The 22711-nt window shown below is 35.1% G+C and overlaps 3 protein-coding genes and 1 long non-coding RNA gene across 6 annotated transcripts in view; 3 read left to right on the top strand and 1 right to left on the bottom strand.

Moving 5' to 3' along the window:
• Window positions 1–383: 383 nt before the first annotated feature.
• Window positions 384–1745, top strand: LOC111470719 (late embryogenesis abundant protein D-29-like). The gene is made up of 3 exons (XM_023116310.1): window positions 384–669; window positions 732–863; window positions 1552–1745. The coding sequence occupies exons 1-3, from the start codon at window positions 384–386 to the stop codon at window positions 1743–1745; spliced, it is 612 nt and encodes a 203-aa protein (XP_022972078.1).
• A 1022-nt stretch (window positions 1746–2767) lies between these two features.
• Window positions 2768–22711, top strand: part of LOC111470695 (CBL-interacting serine/threonine-protein kinase 1-like) — a 20174-nt gene continuing 230 nt past the window's right edge. Inside the window, exons 1-12 of one of the 3 annotated variants that reach the window (XM_023116281.1) lie at window positions 2769–2996; window positions 3086–3148; window positions 3228–3299; window positions 3391–3498; window positions 3592–3672; window positions 3775–3954; window positions 4100–4330; window positions 4450–4554; window positions 4830–4946; window positions 5141–5203; window positions 5272–5346; window positions 5436–5761. In XM_023116281.1, coding sequence (XP_022972049.1) covers window positions 2847–2996; window positions 3086–3148; window positions 3228–3299; window positions 3391–3498; window positions 3592–3672; window positions 3775–3954; window positions 4100–4330; window positions 4450–4554; window positions 4830–4946; window positions 5141–5203; window positions 5272–5346; window positions 5436–5525 — 1335 coding nt within the window. In that variant the 5' untranslated portion in view covers window positions 2769–2846 and the 3' untranslated portion in view covers window positions 5526–5761. Of the gene's footprint in view, window positions 2997–3085; window positions 3149–3227; window positions 3300–3390; window positions 3499–3591; window positions 3673–3774; window positions 3955–4099; window positions 4331–4449; window positions 4555–4829; window positions 4947–5140; window positions 5204–5271; window positions 5347–5435; window positions 5762–22711 lie in introns of those variants that run through there. The other 2 variants (XM_023116282.1, XM_023116283.1) reach the window with 2 other exon arrangements.
• Window positions 5193–10444, top strand: LOC111470697 (chromatin structure-remodeling complex protein BSH). The gene is made up of 12 exons (XM_023116285.1): window positions 5193–5203; window positions 5516–5520; window positions 7019–7145; window positions 7247–7335; window positions 8235–8329; window positions 8510–8581; window positions 8684–8731; window positions 8814–8897; window positions 9101–9139; window positions 9260–9342; window positions 9472–9534; window positions 10003–10444. The coding sequence occupies exons 3-12, from the start codon at window positions 7096–7098 to the stop codon at window positions 10100–10102; spliced, it is 723 nt and encodes a 240-aa protein (XP_022972053.1). The 5' UTR covers window positions 5193–5203; window positions 5516–5520; window positions 7019–7095; the 3' UTR covers window positions 10103–10444.
• Window positions 11817–12329, bottom strand: LOC111470701. The gene is made up of 2 exons (XR_002715097.1): window positions 12191–12329; window positions 11817–12108 (listed from the first exon to the last, which is right to left on the bottom strand). It is a non-coding gene; the product is annotated as an uncharacterized LOC111470701 (long non-coding RNA).

Here is a 22711-nt window from a genome sequence, read left to right as displayed (position 1 = left end):
ATTATTATTATTATTATGTAAAGATCTAATATTCGTACCTTATCTAAAGTAATAATACAAATAAAAATAGATATCTACCAGCACATTGGTTTGTCTCTATTGTAAACTATGTATTTCCCAAGAGACACGTGTGTACGTCCAACCCACGAAGCAGCATCCGCGCCCAACAAATATCCACCTGTAAGTACCATGTCCTCCACGTGGGCATCCCCTACACCCACCCAACAACCTCTGACATCCACGTGGCGTCCCTGTCAACCTCTGCCACGCGGACTCACCGTCCGCCGCTTCCCCGTGGATAAAAGAAAGCCCTGAATCCCCAATTTCTCCGGTACCTAATTTTCTTCACTGAGCTTAAAACAACTTCACAATTAATCGTTCCAATGGTTTCAATACGAGTTCGCCGGCGCCGGATCATTTTTCCGGCGGTGGCGGTGGCAGTGGTGGTGCTGGTTTTTATGGTGAGTTTTTGCCGGAGCGGGAGCGTGGGACACATGCCGTCGACGGAGGAGGAGGGTCGAGATTACCAGGAAATTTTGCCGGAGCGGGAGCGTGGGACACATGCCGTCGACGGAGGAGGAGGGTCGAGATTACCAGGAAATGAAGAGAAAGATGGCGGCGAAAGAAGAAAAGGAAAAAGATCGGGCGTCGGAGACTTGGACGGAATGGGCAAAAAAGAAGATCTCCGGTGGAGACGGCGTTAAGAAAGTTACTGATTTCATTTCTGATAGAATGGGCAAAAAAGAAGATCTCCGGTGGAGACGGCGTTAAGAAAGTTACTGATTTCATTTCTGATAATGCGAAAAAGTCCAAGGACAAAATCGAGAATTTCACCTCAGATTCTGGTTTTTCCGGTGTCCAAAGTTTTCAAATATTTATTTGATTAAATTTTAAAACTTTTATTAATACTTTTAAATTTTTTTAAAAAAAAGGAAAAAAAATATTCTTAAAACTTAAAAAAGTTCCAATTTTTTTTTTTATTTGTTTGTTCTTTCAAGTAGCTCTTTGTTTTAAGGTTTCATTTATATTTTAAAAATAAAATAATTCCCTTATTTAATATCAATAATTTTTTAAAAATAAATACTAATAAATTTTTAAAAGTAGGGTTGGAATTTAGAATTTTACTATTAATATTCTTCAAATTATCGTAATAATTTGTGTTATTTTTATTTTTTATTTTTATTAAAAGGGGAGGGAGTTGATGAATTTTAGAACGTAATAAGTGTACTTTAGAATTTCTTTTAGAAAAAAAAAACTATTAATAAACCCTTTTTAAATATTTTTTGAATTGAAATATTAATTTTTTCCTCTAAAATCTTGCATTATTTATTTTTTTCTATGTTTTTTTTAATTCAATGATATTATCTAAACTAATAAAAGTTTAAATATATTTTAAGGAAAATTTATGAGTATTTTTACTAATTTAACCTTTTATAATTAAAGAATTACTTTATTTTACTTTATTTTATTTTATTGATTTGAAATACGAGGTGGAAAATCCCTTATAAATGAATTAAAAGTTGATAAATAGAGTTATTGTCTTAACAACAGAGGCGGGACAATATGGGGCTGAGAAGGGCAGAGAAGCGGAGGACATGGCGGCGGAGAAGGCAGCAGAAATGGCGAAGGAGATGAAGGCGAAGGGGAAGGCGGCGGAGGAGACGACGGAGAAAGGGTTTGTGACGGGAAAGGAGAAGTCGGAGAGGATAAAAGACGACATGGTTGGGTCGGAGGACGAGCTGTAATTGAGAAATTTATAATGTAATTTTGTAATTTTTATTTTTAAAATAAATAGTTAAAAATAAAACAATGGTTGGGTTTACACGTGGAATTTTTTTTCCTATCAAATTGTGGAAATTAAAATAAAGTAGTTTCTACAAAATGAAAACTATTATTCTTACAATTTTTACAAAAAAAAAAAAGAAAAAAAGAGAGAAAAAGAAAAGAAGGGTAGAAAGGTAAAAACCTGGCTGGAATTATTACTTAGTTTTTAATGTTTTTAACTAATCCTCTTAAAATTTTTGGCTTTTATGAATTTTTTAAATAATTAAGGATTTATTTGATAAAATATAAAAAATTATGAATAATTAATTAAATTTTAAGTTTATAAATAAATGATTTATTAAATATAAAATTAAAAATTAAGAAAGTTATTAAAAGTTAATGACACATAAGATAGTATATTAAAGAGAACAAATTTGTTATTTAATTAATTTAATTTTTTTAAGAAGATTTTAACTTTTATTCAAAAACATATTTTTATAGCATTATTATTTGATTAAAAAAAGGGTTAAAAAATAGAACTCTATTTTTTTTTTAACAAGTAAAGACGTTTTTTTTTTTTATTTACCTATTTTATGTTTCTATTGTTTTATTAAAAAATAAAAGTAAAGAGAAAAATAGAACTCTTAGTTATTATATAGTTTTTTCGCATTCTAAATTGCCTCAAAGCTAAAACGACGTCGTGTAGTGTGAGGTCAATTTCGGCAGGCAGAAAAAGGAAAAACAAAAAGAAAAAAACAAAAACGCATCGTTCAGAGAAGATCGGAGAAAATAAATAAAATTAGATTTAAACGTAAAAACTGAAGCGCGTGGGGTTGAAAGTACGTGGTTGACATTGAACGTGTTGTGCACGCGATACTATCGAGCGTGGGGAAGGGTACCTTTATAATTGAACGGTTCAATAGTCTATGGCGCGAAGCCGAGTAAAAGTCAGAAAGAGAAAAAAATAATAATAATAATTATAAAAATGATTTAAAAGAAGAGAGAGAGAGAGAGAGAGAGAGCCACAAATTTGGCTGATGGAAATTTAGCAGTGACGAAGACGAAGAAGACGAAGAAGGAGAATGAGAGTTGGGAAGTATGAGTTGGGGAAAACTCTGGGAGAAGGCAATTTCGGCAAGGTAAAGTTGGCCGTCGACCTCCGTTCCGGCCGCCGTTATGCTGTCAAGATCCTTGACAAGACCAAGATTCTTCATCTCAACTTCTCTGATCAGGTTTGGTTTCATTTCCTTTCATCCTATTATTTTAGTTCTTATTGTTGTTATTCAGCGAATCGAACTGATGCAATCGGAATCGATTGCAGATTAAGCGTGAAATAAGTACTCTCAAGCTTCTCAGACATCCAAATGTTGTTAGACTCTATGAGGTTTGTGTTCGAATTTGTGTGATTCGTGTGGATTCTATGAATGAACGGGAGATTTGAATGTTTTGTGTATATTCTACAGGTTTTAGCTAGTAAGACGAAGATTTATATGGTTATGGAGTGCGTCACTGGTGGGGAATTGTTTGATAGAATCGTAAGCGTTCAATCTGATGTTGATTTAATTTAGTTATTAGTTGAATTCTTGATCGATAGAGAGAATCGGAGATTTATGTGTGCGGTTTTAGGAATCAAAAGGTAAGTTGGATGAAGCTGAAGGACGACGGCTCTTCCAGCAGCTTTTTGATGGGCTAAGCTACTGCCATGATAAAGGAGTTTACCACAGAGATCTCAAGGTATTTACCTGCTGTTTCTGTCTCCTTGAATCAAATAATCACTCTTCATAGCGTTTTTATTTAATATTCCTTATCGGTTGATGATCCATGTAGCTGGAAAACGTGCTTGTTGATGATAAGGGAAACATTAAGATTTCTGATTTTGGCCTCAGTGCTTTACCGCAGAATTGCAGGGTAATTTTATACATATCTACATTCGAGATCATCTTCATGTAGATCTAGGCTACTTAATTAACAGCTCAAGAACTAGAATTAATGGATAGTTTATGACATTAGGAAGATGGTTTGCTGCACACCACCTGTGGAAGTCCCAACTATGTTGCACCAGAAGTACTTGCTAATAGAGGATACAATGGAGCTGCCTCTGATATATGGTCATGTGGGGTTATCTTGTATGTGATTCTTACAGCTTGTCTTCCTTTTGACGAGACGAATCTGGCTCTACTTTATAAAAAGGTACCTAAAGCTGATAGAGAAAGGGAAAAAAAAAAAAAAAAAAACAAACAAACAAAAGGAAGAATCTAAATATGTCTTCTATTTGTTTAGATCTCTCTCTCCTCCCTTTAGAAAATATATTTATATGCATCAACATTCGTTGTAGACTTTGAGGGGGGATTTTCAGCTACCCAAATGGTTATCAGCAGGTGCCAGAAATTTGATAAAGAGAACTCTTGACCCCAATCCCAATACTCGGATTACAATGGCAGGAATTAAAAAGGATGAATGGTTCAAGATTGACTATAATCCTGCTTCTCCTTGTTATGATGATGATGATGAGGATGAAGATATTCCATTCACTGATCAGGACGATGCCATCTCGGCGCACGATGAGGTATACACAGAGAGATGAAGAGACAATCTATGTTTCTTTCTCCTTGTCTTCTCTCCACCTTTCCCTCTCTGTGTTGTGTTGTCTTAACTGATGGGATTTTGGATGTTACCTTGGTGGAGGCATTTGACGGTGAAAACAGCCCAGAATCTCCCTCTATTATCAACGCGTTTGAGTTAATTGGGATGTCTTCAAGTCTGGACCTGTCCGGCTTCTTTGAGCAAGAGGTGAGAGCTCTAGTGCAGAAGGACTATGCAATCCGTGGCTTGTTTGTTTGTTTAGTTAAAACTTCCATTTTATTACTTATCCAAAGCTTATTCGATAATCATTTTGTTTTTATCTTGTTTTTGAAAATTATGCCTGTTTTCTTCTAATTTTCGGTAAGCTTTTTACCTTTCTTACAAACATACTTGAATCAAAAACTATACCTGTAAGTACTATTTATAACTTTAGTCAAAATAGTTATCATAAAACCTTAATGTTGTAAGCTGAACAATCACAGGATGTTTCTGAGAGGAAGACCAGATTTACATCCAACCATTCTGCCAAGGACTTGCTCGAAAGGATCGAGATTATAGCAACGGATATGGGATTCCGGGTCCAAAAGAAAAGTGGAAAGGTTGGTACCCAGTTCTTAGAATTGAAAGAATTTGGTAGATGTCAATATCATTAATCACTGCATGAAAATGGATTGATTTGAGCTCTAAGCCATCGTAGTCAGCCATTTTAAATGACAAAGGCCCCTCTATTTGAAACCCTTTGCCATATGTTACCCACTAACATGCAGTTTCTCTCTCTTTTATGCATCTTCAGTTGAAAGTAATGCAAGAGATAAGAAATCAAAGAAGCCTAAGCAATCTCTCATTCAAAGCAGAGGTAAACATTTCATTAAGCCTTGCATTTAAATTTTGATTGCTCCCATAACCAAACCTGCTTGGTCTCAGGTCTTTGAGATTAGCCCATTGCTTAACGTAGTGGAACTGAAGAAATCTTTTGGAGATTCCTCAGCTTACAGACAGGTACACAATTCATAGCAAGTAAGAAAAACTCGAGCTAAAGAATCAGCCTTCTCTACTTCCTAACATTCATTTCAATTCAAACCCTGCAGTTGTGTGAAAGGCTATCAAATGATTTGGGCACAAACCCCGAGCTCAAACGGCATAATTCAAGTTCATTCACGTTAAATAGTACATGTTAGAAGAAAGTGATACCCAGTTATAGGTCTTTGATTAGAATTATTGCTGTGTTTATAGTTTGGGTTGATATCATTTTCCTTTGATTGGTGCATAAGTTGGTTTAAATGTAGATAGCAGATAGAGCCAAATATTACATGGCTGGAAGCGTCCCGTGTGTGTCCCCTTGTATGTAATTCGATATCAAATGTAAAAGAACTGAAGTTCATTTGTATGATAGAAGAACTCCATTGTTGTGTCATTCTGGGAATCAATCGGGAAGGAGAGGAGCCACTATTGACTTCACAAAGATCTTAATGATACGCCCGAAAAAAAACCGCAGTCCGAAGAAAAACCTTTGTGGACGTGTAACATCGATCTTACATAACATGCTATGAAATTAAAAAATATTGATCGCTACTCGTTTTTTTTTTTCACCACGTGCTTTCAATTATCTATTTAGGAATTCCTTATTTTAGATGGGTATTAAAGTTATTATTGAAGTTTATCTTTTTAAATCTTTTAAATTTCATGTCTGAAGTCCCGGTTGAAGAAATTAGAGTGTTCAAAGCAAGCCTATGCTTTTTGAGGAGTCTGCATAGCCATCTACTTGTATGCGAACGGTAAGCCTGGCGGTAGCTCAGCTCCCTAGGATCTTGGACTGGCCCCCTTCGCATGACCTAGAAAGAAAAATCAGTCCCCCAAATCACACTGCCTGTATGAACAAACTAGTCTTGGATGAATCTTCTTGAAAGGGGTCGATCAGGAAGAACGAAAAGGATTCTTGCAAGCGGGCAAACTTGATCCTATTATATTGATAATCAATCTGTCTTTCATATGAGAAGCAGGTTTCTAAGTTCATCATGCACCCAAGAGAGTGCTGATAGAAAGGGACTAACAAGACTCAATGCTACCTGTGCATGAGATAATCTATGCAAGAATCGATGGACTACGATGGGGTGTGTGTGGGTGGGGGTGGGGGATGGGGGGGTGAGATGAGCTCAATGAGAACATCAATCTCGTTATGTAGCTATTGAAACTTTAAAAATGTTTAATAGATTTTAAGTTTTAAATTTGTATTTTTAAGTTATTAGTTTTCAATATATATACATATATTGTTTTTCTCTCTATATGTATATAGTTTTTCTCTAATGGATCATTTACCTTAAAATACATCAATTTAAACACAAAATTAAAATTCTAAAATCATACTAGATATAATATTTAATTTTATAACTAATAACTATTTAATTTTTTTTTAAATAAAACATGTCAGATTTAATTTTAATTTTTTTTAATTATAAGTTAGATTACTTATTACATTTTTCAATATTTTAAATTATAAGAACAAAATTGAAAAATTATCTACAACCACTCTCGCATATAAAATATATTTTTGAATTTTGCAGAAAATTGAAGAGAAAAAAAAAAAAAAAAAAAAAAAAAAAAAAAAAAAAAAAAAAAAAAAAAAAAAAAAAAAAAAAAAAGAAAGAAAAGAAGGCAAAGGGGCCAAGACGAGGGAAGCGCACTGCCGTCGTTCCGAAAGCTACATAACCAGAACGCTCGAAACACACACAACGGGAGAGTCGATCAACCATGAAATCTTCGGCCTCAGCTAACTCAAAATCTCCTTTCAAGTTCAGAATGTGAGTTCTTTTATCTCTTTCGACTTTAACATTGTTCGTTTCATTGATTCCTCTTTCTTATGGCTTTATATTTGGTTTAATGTTCCCAATCATTATCAAAGTCCGACGGCGGAGAATCTAGTGCCAATTCGCTTAGATATAGAAATCGATGGTCAGAGGTTCAAAGATGCCTTCACTTGGAACCCTACTGGTAATTTCGTTTATTTATATCGCTCATGCCTGTTAATGTTTCCTTTCCAATCAATGATGTTTGATGTGTAGCGTAGTTTCAGCTCTTGACCGTTCGAATTTAGGGTTTTTTTGTCCCTAAATTTATGATTTCTGACTTGGAAGACTGAATTAATCCCTGTTTTACCGATGATATTGGCGTATTGTTGATTTTTTAATGAAAAACTTGCATACTTCATTTAGTTTTTATATACGAGTTTAATGTCTTCCATGAACTTTTAATTATGTACATAATAAATATATTAAATCTAAAAGATATTGAATAGGTCAAGAATTCAAAGTTCAAAGACTATTAGACACAAAATGGAAGTTTTGGGACATATTGTTAAATTTAGAGATCTATGTTAGACACAAGCTTGAACATTCAAGGGCTTGGCTTGTGATTTTAGCTAAAGTTTATGCGATATAAAATAGTATTTATGACTAAGATATATACTGTCCATCATTGATATTACTTGTTTTCTCATCATTCTTTTCTCTACAATGAGTATTATGGTTCTGAAAAGAACATCTAAATTCTTATGCAAATTCCGAAAAAAAAAAAAAAAACAAGTTTTTGAAAACTACATTTTTAGTTTTCAAAACTCCACTAGGTTTTTGAAAACATTGGTAAAATGTAGGTAACAAAACAAGAAATTCATAGAGGCTTAATTTTCAAAAATTAAAAACAAAAAACCAAATAGTTATCGAAAAGGGTCTAAGTTATTTAGTTTTTAACATGGGAACTTGAACCTAGGAATTCAGTGGTTATCTTAAAACATCCCAAAACCATAGGCACCCTTGAAGGTTAACTTGAAAATGTGTTTTTTGCTCTTGTGATAGTATCTCCAATTGCATGATTATATCTTATGTATACTCTAGATCCAGATTCAGAGGTGGTGGTCTTTGCAAAGAGGACGGTGAAGGATTTAAAGCTTCCCCCAGCATTTATAACACAAATTGCACAATCCATTCAAGTAAGAACAATGGTTATCCGAACCTTCCTCTCCCATTCTTCAGGATTTGAATTGTCAGCCTAAACCATGTTCTTTTAGTAATAAGAACAATTTTTTTTTTTTAACTTACATGAATTTTGTAATTAAATATTGACATGCCATCAAATTTAATTATGTTTACTCTTGGCTTTTGCTTATTAGTCACAACTTACAGAGTTCAGATCCTTTGAAGGTCAAGACATGTATACTGGTGAAAAGATTATTACAATCAAGGTTTGTCTAATTGGCATTGCAATACCAATCTCTTGCAACCTCCTCCCTTTATCATTATCTTACAGCTAGATGCCAAATAATGCAATTCTTTCTCTTTTTCAGCTTGATCTTCGAGTAAACAATACGCTCATAAGGGATCAGTTTCTGTGGGTAAAGTTGAACATACTCTTGATACATTTGACTGGAAAAAATGTTTATTAAGCTTACTTGTGCAAACTGATATGTCTTTTAGGACTTGAACAACTATGAGAGTGACCCTGAAGAGTTCTCCAGGACATTCTGCAAAGATTTGGGTATTGAAGACCCTGAAGTAGGAGTAAGCAAAAATCAATTGAATTTGAAAATATACAAAATAAATTTTTTTGTACATGTAAATTGGTTCCTTTGGTGATGAAAAGGCAGCATCTCACTTTGAAGGGATGGATTGTCAATGAGTTATTTTCACCTAAAGTCTCCTGTAATTGTTTGTTTTTCCAACTATTGGATACCATGAGAATTTCATTTATTTTTGTGAGGTAGCCTGCAATCGCTGTTGCAATACGAGAGCAGCTTTATGAGGTTTGTTTTTTCTTACCTGTTAAGCCTCCCTTTCGTAAGGACAATACTTTTTACAGTTCTGTTCACAATCTGAATGCTTTATTTCATCACTGCATCTTCATTGTGTCTATGTTCCAGCAGATAGCCGTGCAGAACGTTGTTTCAGCAAGAGAAAGCAGACTGAGCAAGAAGGGCCGCCGAGGGTTTGAGCATGTTTCAGCAAGGTATATTCATTCAAACTCGTGCGTTGTTCCTCATTCTCTTTTGTAATTGGGACTTGGAATGAAACTAAATATTCACCTTTACTCATTTGTCTTTTGCAATTGTGCTTCTTTATCTGTTTGGTGCAACAGTAAAACTGGAGGTGCTTCGGTGGACTTGATGAAGTTATTTGGTCATCGATCAAGTGCTGTTCGGTGAGTATTATTTTATTAATTTTTTTGAGTAATTACTTTATTCCCTGTTACCATTTTCCTAATATCATACGTTTTATTCTAATTTTTTAGGTTGTAGTCTGTGTTTATTATTAATGTTCTTTCTTTCTAAAATGCATATCTTAAACTTATCTATTCTCAAGTTTTAATATAAAAAATATTCAAAATATAAGGTCACTTGACATGCACTCTTTCGAACAATCTATACAAGCTAATGCACTTGGAGCTTAGATCATTATTCTTTTGGCTGTCGTGGTTTTTATACCATTTTCATTTGTCAGGGTCGGTGAACTTCGTTTGGGAGTGATCTTTTTTTTTTTCTTTTTCTTTTCGTTTTTCTAAATTTAAAAATTAACTCATGCTGTTAGTGTATTTCTAATATTCGTTGCAGATAACTTGTAAAATTCTAAAAAATTGATGCTTATGGTAGTGTACACTAAAATGCAACAGGAAAAGAAAGGACTGGGACATTTACGAACCAATTGTTGATCTTCTATCCAACGAGGAAGTAGATGCCCTTGAAGCAAAAGAAGAGAGGGCTGCTCGATAATATGTTGCAAGTAGTTGAGAATATCACTCGTATCGTCATGAACAGTGTCGACTTTTCCAGTGGAGGTAAATTATTCAACCCAGATGAAGTTCGTAGGCAATTGTTCTTGCTATCTCAACACATACTTAGAGTTCTTTAACTTCCTAAGTTAAAAGCTTTCGAATCGATTCTTCATCGACTGTACGTAATCCTTGTCTAGCTCTTAAGCAGGGACATGAACTCTCTGATAAGTTCATATGGTAGATCTTTTGACAAGTTTTACTGTATTGGCATGGACTATATCTCACTAGAGAAGGGTAGACCTTCTGAAATGAGTTTTCATTCTATTTCTTGCCTTTGATTTCATAGTCAAAATCAGAACCATTCAAGAAGTGTTGAATGACTCATTAAGAAGGATTACTCTGTTCCATGTAGCTGATAAGTGAAAAGTTCATTTGATAGAATCATCTGTGGGCTTTTTCCACAATGCTCCATTTTCCTCTTTGGAAGTTGGGATATGGGTTGTGGCAGGCTTTGGTGATACCATTCCATAGCAGGGTCCAAGAGAAACTCTCTTAACTCTTAGATATGGTTGAAAATTTTATGATGACTCTCTGGGATGAATTTGGTTTCACCTCCACTTCATGTGTTTGCAAACTAGTTCGATAGAGGACTATTTAGAGATTTGGAGGTCAATGCGAGTGAGGTTGAAGTTGATTATGAGGTTGTCGTTAAAGTCAATTGAGTTCGGCAAACTCTTTGAAGAGTTTATTTATTATTTTAAGTTTCATGAACTCTTGTAGTTTCGAAGTTTATAAGTTTAATTGGTGGAAGTCCCAAAAAGTTACCAAGTTTAAAAGACATCGTAAATGAATGAAGCTTGTTCTATCTATATTGAGATTTTTCTTAAGAATCTGAGCATAATAAACCTTTGTCGTTTATAAGTTTTATTGTAGTTCTTGTGATAGATTGCATTCGATGTATTCAATCCAGGTTTGGTCAAGTTAGATTATAGAATGCTTCATCTTCGATCCTATAAGACCTAAATCAAATCATGGGGTATTTCCAACTCAATGTTTGATTGGAGGATGAAATTGAAAGGATAATATTGTAGAAATGGAGGTTTTTGGATAATCCTTTCACGAGAAGCTCATCCATATCCCTATCTTTCTTCCTCACAAATCTATGAAAATGACAGAAAAATAAAAATAAAATATGTACGGAATGATTGAGACTTTAGTATTGGTGTGGCAGTTGGAATTAGTGGCTCAAATTTTGAGATGAGTAGAGATATCCGCAACCATTCTTGGCATCGGTTCGATCTCGTGGATATTTCATTTACGAGGGGATCAAACCTCTAAACTCAACTTCGAATATCACACTGCAAAATAAGAGTTCGTGTGTAGCTTTTTCTTTCTGATACACTGAAACGTAACACAATCTTACCATCCCTATAATAGAAGGGTTGGAGGTACGACTAAAGAATTAATTATCACATCTGTCCATAAAACGAATGAGTTATTACAAAATGGACCAAAATGAGTTATTCATTTATGTGGTAGATGAGTTTTATGAATTGACGTTTTTGTTCGATTCTATTACTACAAAGAAATTATTGGTAACAAAATTAGTATCTAATTTAAAAAATTCTCTCTCTAAATCAAAATACTTGCCCGTTCCATTTACCGGAGGAAATATATTTAATGTTTGCATTAACTAAGAGTAATAACCATGATTAAGAGCTTCTTCAAATCATGGGGATTTATTCATTCCCTATAAACATGACGAAATCATAACTCACCGAGAAATAGAGAAAAAGAGTTTTCTACAATCTTTTGGCCACGGCCGAGACAACGGTGACCACGACGATGGTTAAGAAGACACATTATAGACGGTGGAGGTGGCGTTGGTGACCGTAGTAGTAGAGTTGGTCTTGTCTAAAATAGACCACATAACTTGCACGTCTTCATACCCACAAGCCAACACCTCTCCTTGTAGGTCTCTCACGCTCACTCGCTTGTCTTGTTCTACAAAAGAAACTAAAAATAAGACCGTTTTCTTTCTTTTTGCTCCGTTGTTGAAAATTCAAAAGAAAACCCGAGAGCTCACCTAAGTCAGAGTCGGAGGGGGACTTCTTGAGGTCTCTCGGGTGTTGGTGGAAGATGGTGCAAGCCTTTCTAATAGGAGAAATTATGGTTTTCTTCCACGAAGCCATTACCAACGAGAACGATGATGCACGTAGACGAGAGTATATATATATATAGTAAAGTCTTAGAGAGAGAAGGCAAGATCCCTTTTTTCTTATCTAAAAATCAAAATTATTATTATTACAATATTAATAATATTTAAAAAGTATAAAAATAAATAAATAAATATATTATAAAGTGTGTTTTCATACTGCAAAAAGCACATGGATCACCGTCCTCTCCGACCTTACACGTGAAACCCTTCACTTCTAACTTTCAAAACACTTTTTTTTTTTTTTTTATTTAATTGTATTTTCCACTCGCTTTCGATTATAAATTCTTTTCGACCCATCTAAAATTTTGGATTGATCGGGTCGGTGACTCGAGAAACCCGAAAAGAGTTCACAGCTCAACCTAATCCTCTTATTTATCCATAATACACGTCACATTAATAACTAAAATTTCATAAAGTTTAAATATCAAACATTTACAATCTGAGAGCTTATCACTTACGTTTATTACAAATGTTAAATATTCTTAATCTTTTTAGAAAGGTAGTAGGGTTAGGATTGAGTTATAACCCTATTTTCGAGTTGGTCGGGTTGACCCAACAAACAAGTGTAAACCTACCAATTGAACTGAATTTTCGATTTTTCAAAAAATTCAACTCAACCTAAATCGAAAAAAAAAAAATCTAACCCGACTCAACTCAAATGTTTATGGTTTGGGTTGCATAGTTTGTAGCAAAGTAGGGACATAAAAAGGAGGGGACGAGGGACTAGAGCATCAAGCCATCGAGCCTTTTCTGTGCTGGTTTCCTAGTAGAAGCCATCGGGTTGACCTTACCTAAAATTGTAATTGTACGTGGTTAATCTATGGTTGAAATAATATTTTAGGGCTCGAATTCATAATCATTCATTTCGGGCATAATTAATAAATTATGATACAAGTACCAATAATTAATTAATTTGCACAATTATACATTAATTAAAATATTAGTCAATGATTGGTTAATGTTTACCTTTAATTAAACAACTAATGAGTTAGTGTTTTGATTCCCAATGGTACAAATTGTTAAGGAATTAACTAATAATTAAACCTCTAATTATTGCTTAACATTTGCATTTGATGTTAAGAGCTTTCCCAAAACATGGGAACATAATCCAAACACATTTCAAACAACCGAGTGATTGTTAAATTTTACAATTTTACGGAATGAATTACGACCTAACTATAAGACTTAATTACGGAAGGAAATGTGTATGAATTCTAGCTTGGAGGAATGAATTACGACCTAACTATAAGACTTAATTACGGAAGGAAATGTGTATGAATTCTAGCTTGGACATGCTCGGCGAACACCTATGTGCGCTATGGAACCTACCAATCATGTCTAAGCTCGACCAGACAATTGATCCAAGCGTATGGACATCATCAAAGTGTAACGTGCTGACCACACCAAGTGTGGATTGTAAAAAAATGGCAAGGATGCGTGTCAGTTATTACTCTGTAAAAGACAGACAATTCTCTGTAAAAAAATATGCATTACTGTAATCGACACCAACTTATATTAGTTCTAGCTTAAGTTTAGAGTGTACAGGACTGAAAATCAATCGAGGTGAGATTCTACTTACACCTTATCAGATTAAAAATAAAAACGACAGATATACTGTAAGATTCCACGTTAGTTGGAGCGGGGAACAAAACATTCCTTATAATGGTGTGGAAATCTCTCTCTAGTAGATGCGTTTTAAAATTGTGAAGCTGATGGTGATATGTAACGAACCAAAGGGGTTAATATCTGCTAGCGATGAGATTGAGTTGTTACATGTAAACGGACCAACGGACCATCGAACAATGAATCGGTAGCTAAATAATACACGTACCCCACCACCCACTTGAGCGAATGAGCTTAAAAGAAGTACAAAATAAGTATACGGAATATTTTGGATGAAGTTGAGAGGACATTGGCATTTGACACCAATAATATCAATTCAATCTGCCTTTCAATGGCCACGCTTGTGTTCAAATCATGTTGTCTTTTTAGTACTCTTTCTCTATACTTTAGGTGGCATTTCGAATCTCATCTTTTTATATATATATATATATATATATATATATATATATATATATATATATATATATATATATATATATATATTTTCGGATCGACTCACTCAATTATTCTCCAACACGGTTCTTTGTTCGAAAAAAAACTCGTCATCGTAAATTGGATGAGATTACCTTTCGTTAGGTTACTATTAATACTCTTCATGCGTACAGATGACTCGAGATTTTATTAGGTTTAACTATAATTGTAACAAATGTAACCGCTGTAACAACCTAAGCCTATCACTAACAGACATATTGTCCTCTTTGTATTTTCAGTTTTGGGTTTCTCGGAGAGATTTTCACATCCTTATAAATAATATTTTGTTCTTCTCTCCAACCAAAGTGGGATCTCATAATCCACCCACTTTCAGGACCCACCGTCCTCGCTAGCACTCATTCCCCTCTTCAATTAATGTCGTTCCTCTATCCAATCAATGTGAGATCTCACAACGACCTTCCAACTTAATACAGGTCTCAACCTCCCACGACTGACTAGTTTTTCACGTGGGTATAGGAACGATCAAAGTTTTTACTAACCAAACTTCAAACCCGACATGAAACGAGAAAACTTACAACCCGAACTAAATTTTCGGGAAAAAAAAAGCAAATCAAAATCCAAAAGAAGAATCAAATCCAAAATTTCTCAAAGAAGTAGAAGTAGACATAGATATGATACTCATTGATATCAACATGAACACAAATCAATATCAAAGTAGGGGCAATCAAGCTATTCAAAGGTAGGGTTAGGTATTAGGCAAGCATGCACTAAACTTAAAGCCCTCATTTTTATATGTTCTAACCTCTCTTTACGGATCAATAGCTGCCAACCCTAGAGGTACCACATTAACGATAATTGCAATAGCTTAAGCCCATCACTAGCAGATATTATTCTCTCCGAGCTTCCCTGGAAGGTTTCTAAAACTCTTTTGCTAGAAAGAGGTTTCTACACCCTTCTAAAAAATGTTTTGTTCTCCTCCCCAACGAATATGAGATCTCACAATCCATTCCCTTCAAGGCCCAGTGTCTTCGTTGGCACTCGTTCCCCAAAAAGTTCCCTCATAATTCATTTACCCTCTTTAGGGTCGAGAGCTGTCAACCCTAGAGGTACCACATTAATAACAACTGCAATAGCCCAAGTTTGTCGCTAGCAAATATTATTTTCTTCGGGCTTCCCCTGAAGGTTTTTAAAATGCGTTTGCTAGAAAAAGGTTTCCACACCCTTCTAAAAAATGTTTCGTTCTCCCCCCAACGAATATGGGGTCTCACAATCCACCCCTTTAGGACCGAGCGTCTTCAATAACACTCGTTCCCTGAAAAGTTCCTTTATAATTCAAACCGTTCAATTCATCTCCTTGTTTGTAGCTCCCTAAAATCAAAGTTCCTTCACTTTTAGGTTGGCATTTGTTTCATATTGACTGCATCATTATCACTTACAAAAAGCATATAAAACATAATATATTTGATATCTTTGCATTAAAAGTTGAGATTTTGTTATAAAATTAGGAAATGGGTTTGTCTTGTTGAGCACTAAACCTAGCTATCTAATATCCTTTTGGATTAGCCATTAAGGCTTTGAGCTGTATGCCATCAGCATCTTTTGCTACCATTTTTATCACTGACATGATCTTTGGCCTCTTATTCTAAATTGCTGGGTTTTTGTCGATATAGAAATGGACTTTGTTGGTAACCAAGTATCATTTCATTTTATCTAGCTGCTTCACTTGTTTCGTTCACCTCTTTTTGGTGTACAATAGACTTCGATATGTTAAAAAATCGAGGTTACGTTTCGTGAGTTCGATATCTTGAGATATGGGTCGACTCGATTAACCTAATTCTAGTCAGTTCCAAGTAAACGTGCTATGTTTTCCAAAAACCATGAGTAACTGACGAGTAATTTTGAACTAGAAACAAACTCAAGTACACACGAGAGACCCAAGTTGGAAAGTACGAAAAGGAGAAGGTATGAGCAGGTTCCTGACTCGTGGCATCTTCGAATTACTCGATTGGGTTCTTTCTTAACCTAATTCATAAATTTTCTGATCTAACTTAAGCATCGAAACTGCTATGACAAGTGTCACATCAGTGTGTAGTATTTCACTTTACAAGCACATCTCGAAGTAAGATAAATGCGGTAAATTTTCTGATCTAACTTAAGTATTAGAGCTGGTGTGGTAAATGTCACATCAGTGTACTGCAGTATTTTACTTTATAAGCACGTTTTTTTCCTCAAAACAAGGTGAATATTGTAAAATTTATCGAAGTTTCAGGTGCAATCGAACGGAAAGTAAAAATTTAGGATAAAAATCGACTATTATATACCGTTGTTATGAATCGTACTTTCTATTTGTACCATATAATTTATTTTTCTTGGCTTTGAAGTACAAAACTACCAACATACACTAGGTATTATATATGCTTTCTCAACAAAAGTATATGATTGTCAATTCTCAAAAAGGGGGAAGCATAGAATAAAGCTATGTGCCATTCCTATCCGCTCACCTAAGCACACTTTTAACTCGAAGCTTCCTTACGATAATCAAGCTCACTTTAATATCTCGTACTCACATGACCTGATATTACTGTGACGATGCAACCATGTGTATTAATATCTTCAAAACTAATATCACATGATATATAAGATCCCACATCGGTTGGAGAGGGGAACGAAACATTCCTTATAAGGGTGTGAAAGTCTCTCCCTTGTAGACATGTTTTAAAACTGTGAGGCTGACGTCGATACATAACGTACCAAATCGAACAATATCTACTAGAATTCAGGTCGGTTCGCAGGTTGACATTTTGTTGGTCGGATGAGCTCGACCAATCTAAAAATAGGGTTAGAATCTAACCCTACCTTGTAACTAATGTTAGTGATATGTTGTGACTTGTCACTGTTTGATATTTGAGTTTTATGCGATTTTAGTTATTATTGTAACATGTGCCGTGAATAAGTAGAATTTTTTAAAACAGTTAAAAAAAAACCTGACAACCCAATTCAATCCATCTCGAAACTAGAGGGTTGGGTTAGTTTCGAGTTGGGTCGGGTTTGGTTGTGAACTATATTCGACTTGTTCGGGTCACCAACCCATAAAGTCTCATTCCAAGGGAAAGTATCAGAACCGCTCATTTTTCTCCTTTCCAAAACCTATCGGATGCCGAAACTATTACTTTATATTATAGTTTGCCAACAAAAGGAATCATAAGAAAATGGATTTAGGTACATACCTTTGTACTATATATTCAATAATGGATACAATAGTAACCCATAACATAAAGTGAAATTACATCATATAATATGGTTCCCTTTTAGAGATTTGGTATAGCTTGATCATCCAACCATCGAAATGGAATATTATTGAATTCGGTGAATTCAATAAAGTCACATGTCGCTTTTATCCGTATAATCAGCTCGTTAGAGGCTAAGGCATATTTGAATCTCGACCACATATTTCGTTGCATTAAAATAATTTTCATTTTTTTTTTGATGAACGGCTTGTTAATTGTGTATCAAATAATACCCAGATCGTCACTCGATGAAAGAAATAACAATCTTGATCCAATCATCAAAACAAATAACTCGAAAACATGATAGCTACACACGAGAGACTACTTTGATATTTACTTGGGTCTCAAGGATTGTTTGTACTGAGTTACTTACCGAATATTACTGAGTTGCCCAAGAATACTTCCTTAAAGCATAATGAGTGCCTCATTATGGGAATTTGCACTTACGGTTCTTACCGGTTGAGCTAGTAAGAGTCATCTTCAGCAGCGAGACTGTAACAGTACAAGCCCACCACTACCGAATATTGTTCTGTTTAGGGTTTTCCTTTCGAGTTCTATTGAGAAATTTCTACAGCCTTATAAAGAAGGTTTTGTTCTCCTCTTCAACGAATGTGAGATTTCACAAAAACCCTTTAGAGATAAGAACGAGACACTCGTTATCTAAACACCAAGACACGAGCAATTCAACCGTTCTTATCTCAAACCCGATAAGATTCATCTCATAACCACAACAAAAAGACACAAAATCCCAACTTTCCAACATGGTAAAACCACATCACCAACTTTTATTCATCATAAAAACAAAAGATTACAAAGAAAGAAACCTCGGCCAAAACCCAATTCCAAACCAACCCAAGAACACACATAATATTCAACAAGATCAATGATGAACATGCCAATGAGCAATGGCCAAAGAAGAAGAACCAGCAGCGGCGGCGACCGTGGCGGTGGGGGCAGCGGCTAAACAGCAAGCGTTTGTCGTTCGGGATCAGAAACACGAGCGTCATAGAATCTAGCAATAAAAGCAGAAGCTTTCCGATCGATCCCAGGCTCAGCCACCCATCTTGTATCTTCATCACTAGGCCACATCCTACGCCTAATCTCACCACTTTCATCCCAATACCCTTCATCTCTTCCACCTTTTGAAAAGCAACAGCTTTTAAAGATGCTGCAAATTGAGAAGCATTTCATGGACTTTGATCTTCTCCCCATAAATAAAACCAAAATTTCTTGTTTGTTCTTCAACAATTTGCCTCCAAGAACACCAAATTCTGCCCTTTTTTTTAGTTGTTTTGATCGGTTTCTAAGCTACAAAATGGCAGAGGAATTGTTGGAGGCTTTTTCAGTGATCACGATGGGAGAGAATATTGGTTGCATGAGTTTTTATAGTGGAAAGATGAACAGGGTTTGCTTTTGTGACAGCTTGTTAAAGATAAGATTAAAGTTTTTTTTGTATGAAATGACGTGAAATAGGGTTGATTTCAATTATTCCCTGTCGCTTCAGAAATATTTTATTCTCGTTAACTCGTATGACGACGCCCGACATTGGTAGCATTGTTGACATCTCTTTGATAGGTCGAGTGGGACGTTAGGTTGTTTTTCCTACATTTTCATCCGCTCGTTTTAGCTGTCACAATGTCTGTTATTGAATGATTTTCCACACCTTTATAAGGAATGCTTTGTTCCCCTAGGAGTCCAATGTCCTTACTGGCATAGTATATGATATATAACTCTGATACTATTTGTAACAGTCCAAGCCCACTGTTACTAGATATAGTCTGTTTTGACCAGTTATGTATTGTCATCTACCTTACGGTTTTAAAATGCGTCTATTAGGGAGATAATTTCACATCCTTATAAGGAATGCTTTATTCCCGGCCTAACATTCTTGCTGGCATAGTATACGATATCTGACTCTGATACTATTTGTAACAGTCAAAGCTCACTGTTAATAGATGTTATCTGTTTTGACCCGTTACATATTGTCATCTACTTCATGGTTTTAAAACGTGCCTGTTAGGGAGAGAATTTCACACCCTTATAAGGAATGCTTTGTTCCTTTAGGGGTTCAACGTCCTCGGCTGGCATACCATTCAATATCTGACTCTGATACTATTTGTAACAGCCAAAGCCCACTGTTAGCAGATATTGTCCGCTTTGACTCGTTACGTATCGCTATCTACCTCACAGTTTTAAAATGCGTTTGTTAGGGAGAGAATTCCACACCCTCGTAAGGAATGTTTTGTTCCCCTCTCCGACCGATGTGGGATCTCAGACGCTTGTTTAGATTAAGTTTGAAGGAACATAATTATGTCATGTCGACTTTTCGTTCAACGTTCTAAAGTATTTTCTACGTTCCAGGGTTGTTCTAAAACGTGTATTAAAAATTAAAAGTAATCTTACAACTTTTAAAACTGTTGTCGTAAACCAGTTATTTTTTATTTTTTTGACCCGAGAAATGAACGGCTAGGATTGAATGATATGACTGGTTAAGATAGAAATAAAAATGAAAGTAAAAGCTCAAAGATTATTGTCCTCTACTTTTTTGTTTGTTCTTGATTCTTATGTTTCTTCATACATGATTCTTCCCTAACTTGTTTAAATAATGCCTACCAAAACACCTTCCTTATAGTAACCTAATTTTTTTATGAATCTAAAACAAACAACACAAAAAAGTATACGTTTTGTTCATCTTTTAGGTTTAAACAATTATCTCTTCAATTGCTATATACTTTATGATCATTGATATCAATTTAGCTATGGTAGTGGTACCACTAAACTCAAACCTATAATATCTTTTAAATTATTAGAACTTGCCTACTGCTACCAGATATTGTTTGTTTTGATTCGTTATATATCGTCGTCATCTTCGCGTTTTTAAAACGGGTCTGTTAAGAAGATGTTTCCATACCCTTATAAAGAATATTTCGTTCCCCTCTCCAACCGAGGGGGATCTCACAATCCACTCCTTTGGGGGGTAGCGCCTTTGTTGGCGCACCGTTTGGTGTCATGCTATGATCCCATTTGTAACAGCTCAAGCCCACTACTAATAAATATTGTCTGCTTTGGTCCGTTACATATTGTCGACATCCTCACGATTTTAAAACGCATATGTTAGGGAGAGGTTTCCACACCCTTATAAAGAATATTTTGTTCCTCTCTCCAACCGATAAGGATCTCACAATCCACTCCTTTAGGGGCCAGAGTCCTCGTTGGCACACCGTTACCATTTATAACAGTCCAAGCCCACCACTAGCAGATATTGTCCGTTTTGACCCGTTACGTATCGCCGTCAACCTCACGATTATAAAACACATATTTTAGGGAGAGGTTTCCACACCTTTATACATAATGTTTCGTTCCTTTCTTCAACCGATATGAGATCTCAAGATCCACCCCTCTAGAGGGCCCAACATCCTTGTTGACACATCGCACGGTATCTGGCTCTGATACCATTTGTAACAGCCCAAACCCACCGCTAGCAAATATCACACGTCGGTTAGAGAGAGAAACAAACTATTTTTATAAGGGCGTGGAAACCTCTTCCTAGTAGACATGTTTTAAAATTTTAAAAGGAAGCCTAAAAGGGAAAGCTCAAAAAGGACAATATCGACTAGCAATGAGCTCGAGCGGGTATAAGAACTTTCTTTTCGAAACGAACCGTTTAAGCTTGAAAAGCTAATGGGGGAAAGGGAGGGAGATGAACTTGAAAACTAAGGCAAACAAATGGCAGCTTGCCAACTTTGCCATGACAGGAAAATTTGGAAAAGAAGAACTAAAGAAATGAAGGGAATGATACAAAGCTTGATCTCTCTCTTTTCCCATTGGTTTGTTAAGAGAAAAAGGTTCATGAACCTAATGGGTTTTAAATAAATTAGGACAGTTGCCCTCCAAAAGGGCACTTTTTGGTCTCTTAAATCTCGAAAGAACCTTTGAAAGAAAGGAGTGGGGTTGGGTTGAAGGGCTGGGGGAGCTTCTAAGAGGCCTCCCTCCACAGTGCATTCAAGCTGTCTACCTTTTAGGAATCTAACCACAAACACTTTCCCTTTACTTTATTCCAATTATGAATTCATAATTATAATAATCTCTTTGAACGGATCGGTTCGGTGATTTGTGTGTTCTCATCATTAGCGTTTGATTAATTATAATAATCTCTTTGAACGGATCGGTTCGGTGATTTGTGTGTTCTCATCATTAGCGTTTGATTTTGATTTAATATTTCAAAAGGCTAGATCTTGTTAATTATGAACCTCTCTTAGAAAGATTCGTAATCCGAGCAATCCGAATGGAGTTCACAACTCAATTTAACCTTTTATTTTTAGGTCGGGTTAAGTTGAGTCGTTGAATTATTTTTAAAAAAGCCTAGTTATCTAGAATACATATTACATTAGTAACATCGATTACAAACGTCAAATATTCTTAGTCTTTTATAATAATCTTAAAAGTAGAGTAGGTTGGGTCCGATAGTTACCTTATTTTCAGGTTGAGGGGTGACCGGATCAAAAAAATGCTAACCTATAGACTAACTCGAATTTTCGATTTTTCAAAAAATCTAACCCAAACCCAATTTTTATGGTTTGATTTGGACTGTTCGAGTTGGTTCGGTTCTAACTCATATAAACACCCCTACTTAGGGAAACTTAAAATAATAATTTTTCACTCTTCGAAAAATTAAAATATATGCATACATATGTATATATATAATAATTTCTTATTTATTATAATTTTTAAATCGAAGGTAGAATTAACATTCAACTCTCGAGAGTACTAATTAGGGTTGAACAAAGCTTTCGAATAGGTATTTCATATAGAAGAATTACTTCATTTCTCGGTAATCGACTAACCGTTCAAGACTGTTTAAAATTATTTCAAACTAAAATGTTACTTTTGAAATTTCGCAAACTAAACTAACACAAAATTGGTAATAGTCTCAGTTCACCACTATCAAATATTGTCCGTTTTGACTCATTACATATCGTCGTCAGTCTCACGATTTTAAAACGCGTCTAATATTACAACGGACTTGTGATCTTGCAAAACCTAAATT

This window comes from Cucurbita maxima, unplaced genomic scaffold (assembly GCF_002738345.1).
Source record: "Cucurbita maxima cultivar Rimu unplaced genomic scaffold, Cmax_1.0 Cma_Scf00047, whole genome shotgun sequence".
Taxonomy (NCBI): Eukaryota; Viridiplantae; Streptophyta; class Magnoliopsida; order Cucurbitales; family Cucurbitaceae; genus Cucurbita; species Cucurbita maxima.
This window is presented reverse-complemented; position numbering and strand designations above follow the sequence as displayed.

Excerpts from the sequence above, each read along its gene's own strand:
- LOC111470697 (XM_023116285.1), top strand. The coding sequence starts at position 7,096 with ATGAAATCTTCGGCCTCAGCTAACTCAAAATCTCCTTTCAAGTTCAGA. Across the intron at positions 7,146-7,246 it reads TCTCCTTTCAAGTTCAGAAT|TCCGACGGCGGAGAATCTAG; the intron begins GTGAGTTCTTTT and ends TCATTATCAAAG. Across the intron at positions 8,898-9,100 it reads TTGAAGACCCTGAAGTAGGA|CCTGCAATCGCTGTTGCAAT; the intron begins GTAAGCAAAAAT and ends TTTGTGAGGTAG.
- LOC111470719 (XM_023116310.1), top strand. The coding sequence starts at position 384 with ATGGTTTCAATACGAGTTCGCCGGCGCCGGATCATTTTTCCGGCGGTG. Across the intron at positions 670-731 it reads CGGAGACTTGGACGGAATGG|AATGGGCAAAAAAGAAGATC; the intron begins GCAAAAAAGAAG and ends CATTTCTGATAG. Across the intron at positions 864-1,551 it reads TGGTTTTTCCGGTGTCCAAA|AGGCGGGACAATATGGGGCT; the intron begins GTTTTCAAATAT and ends TCTTAACAACAG.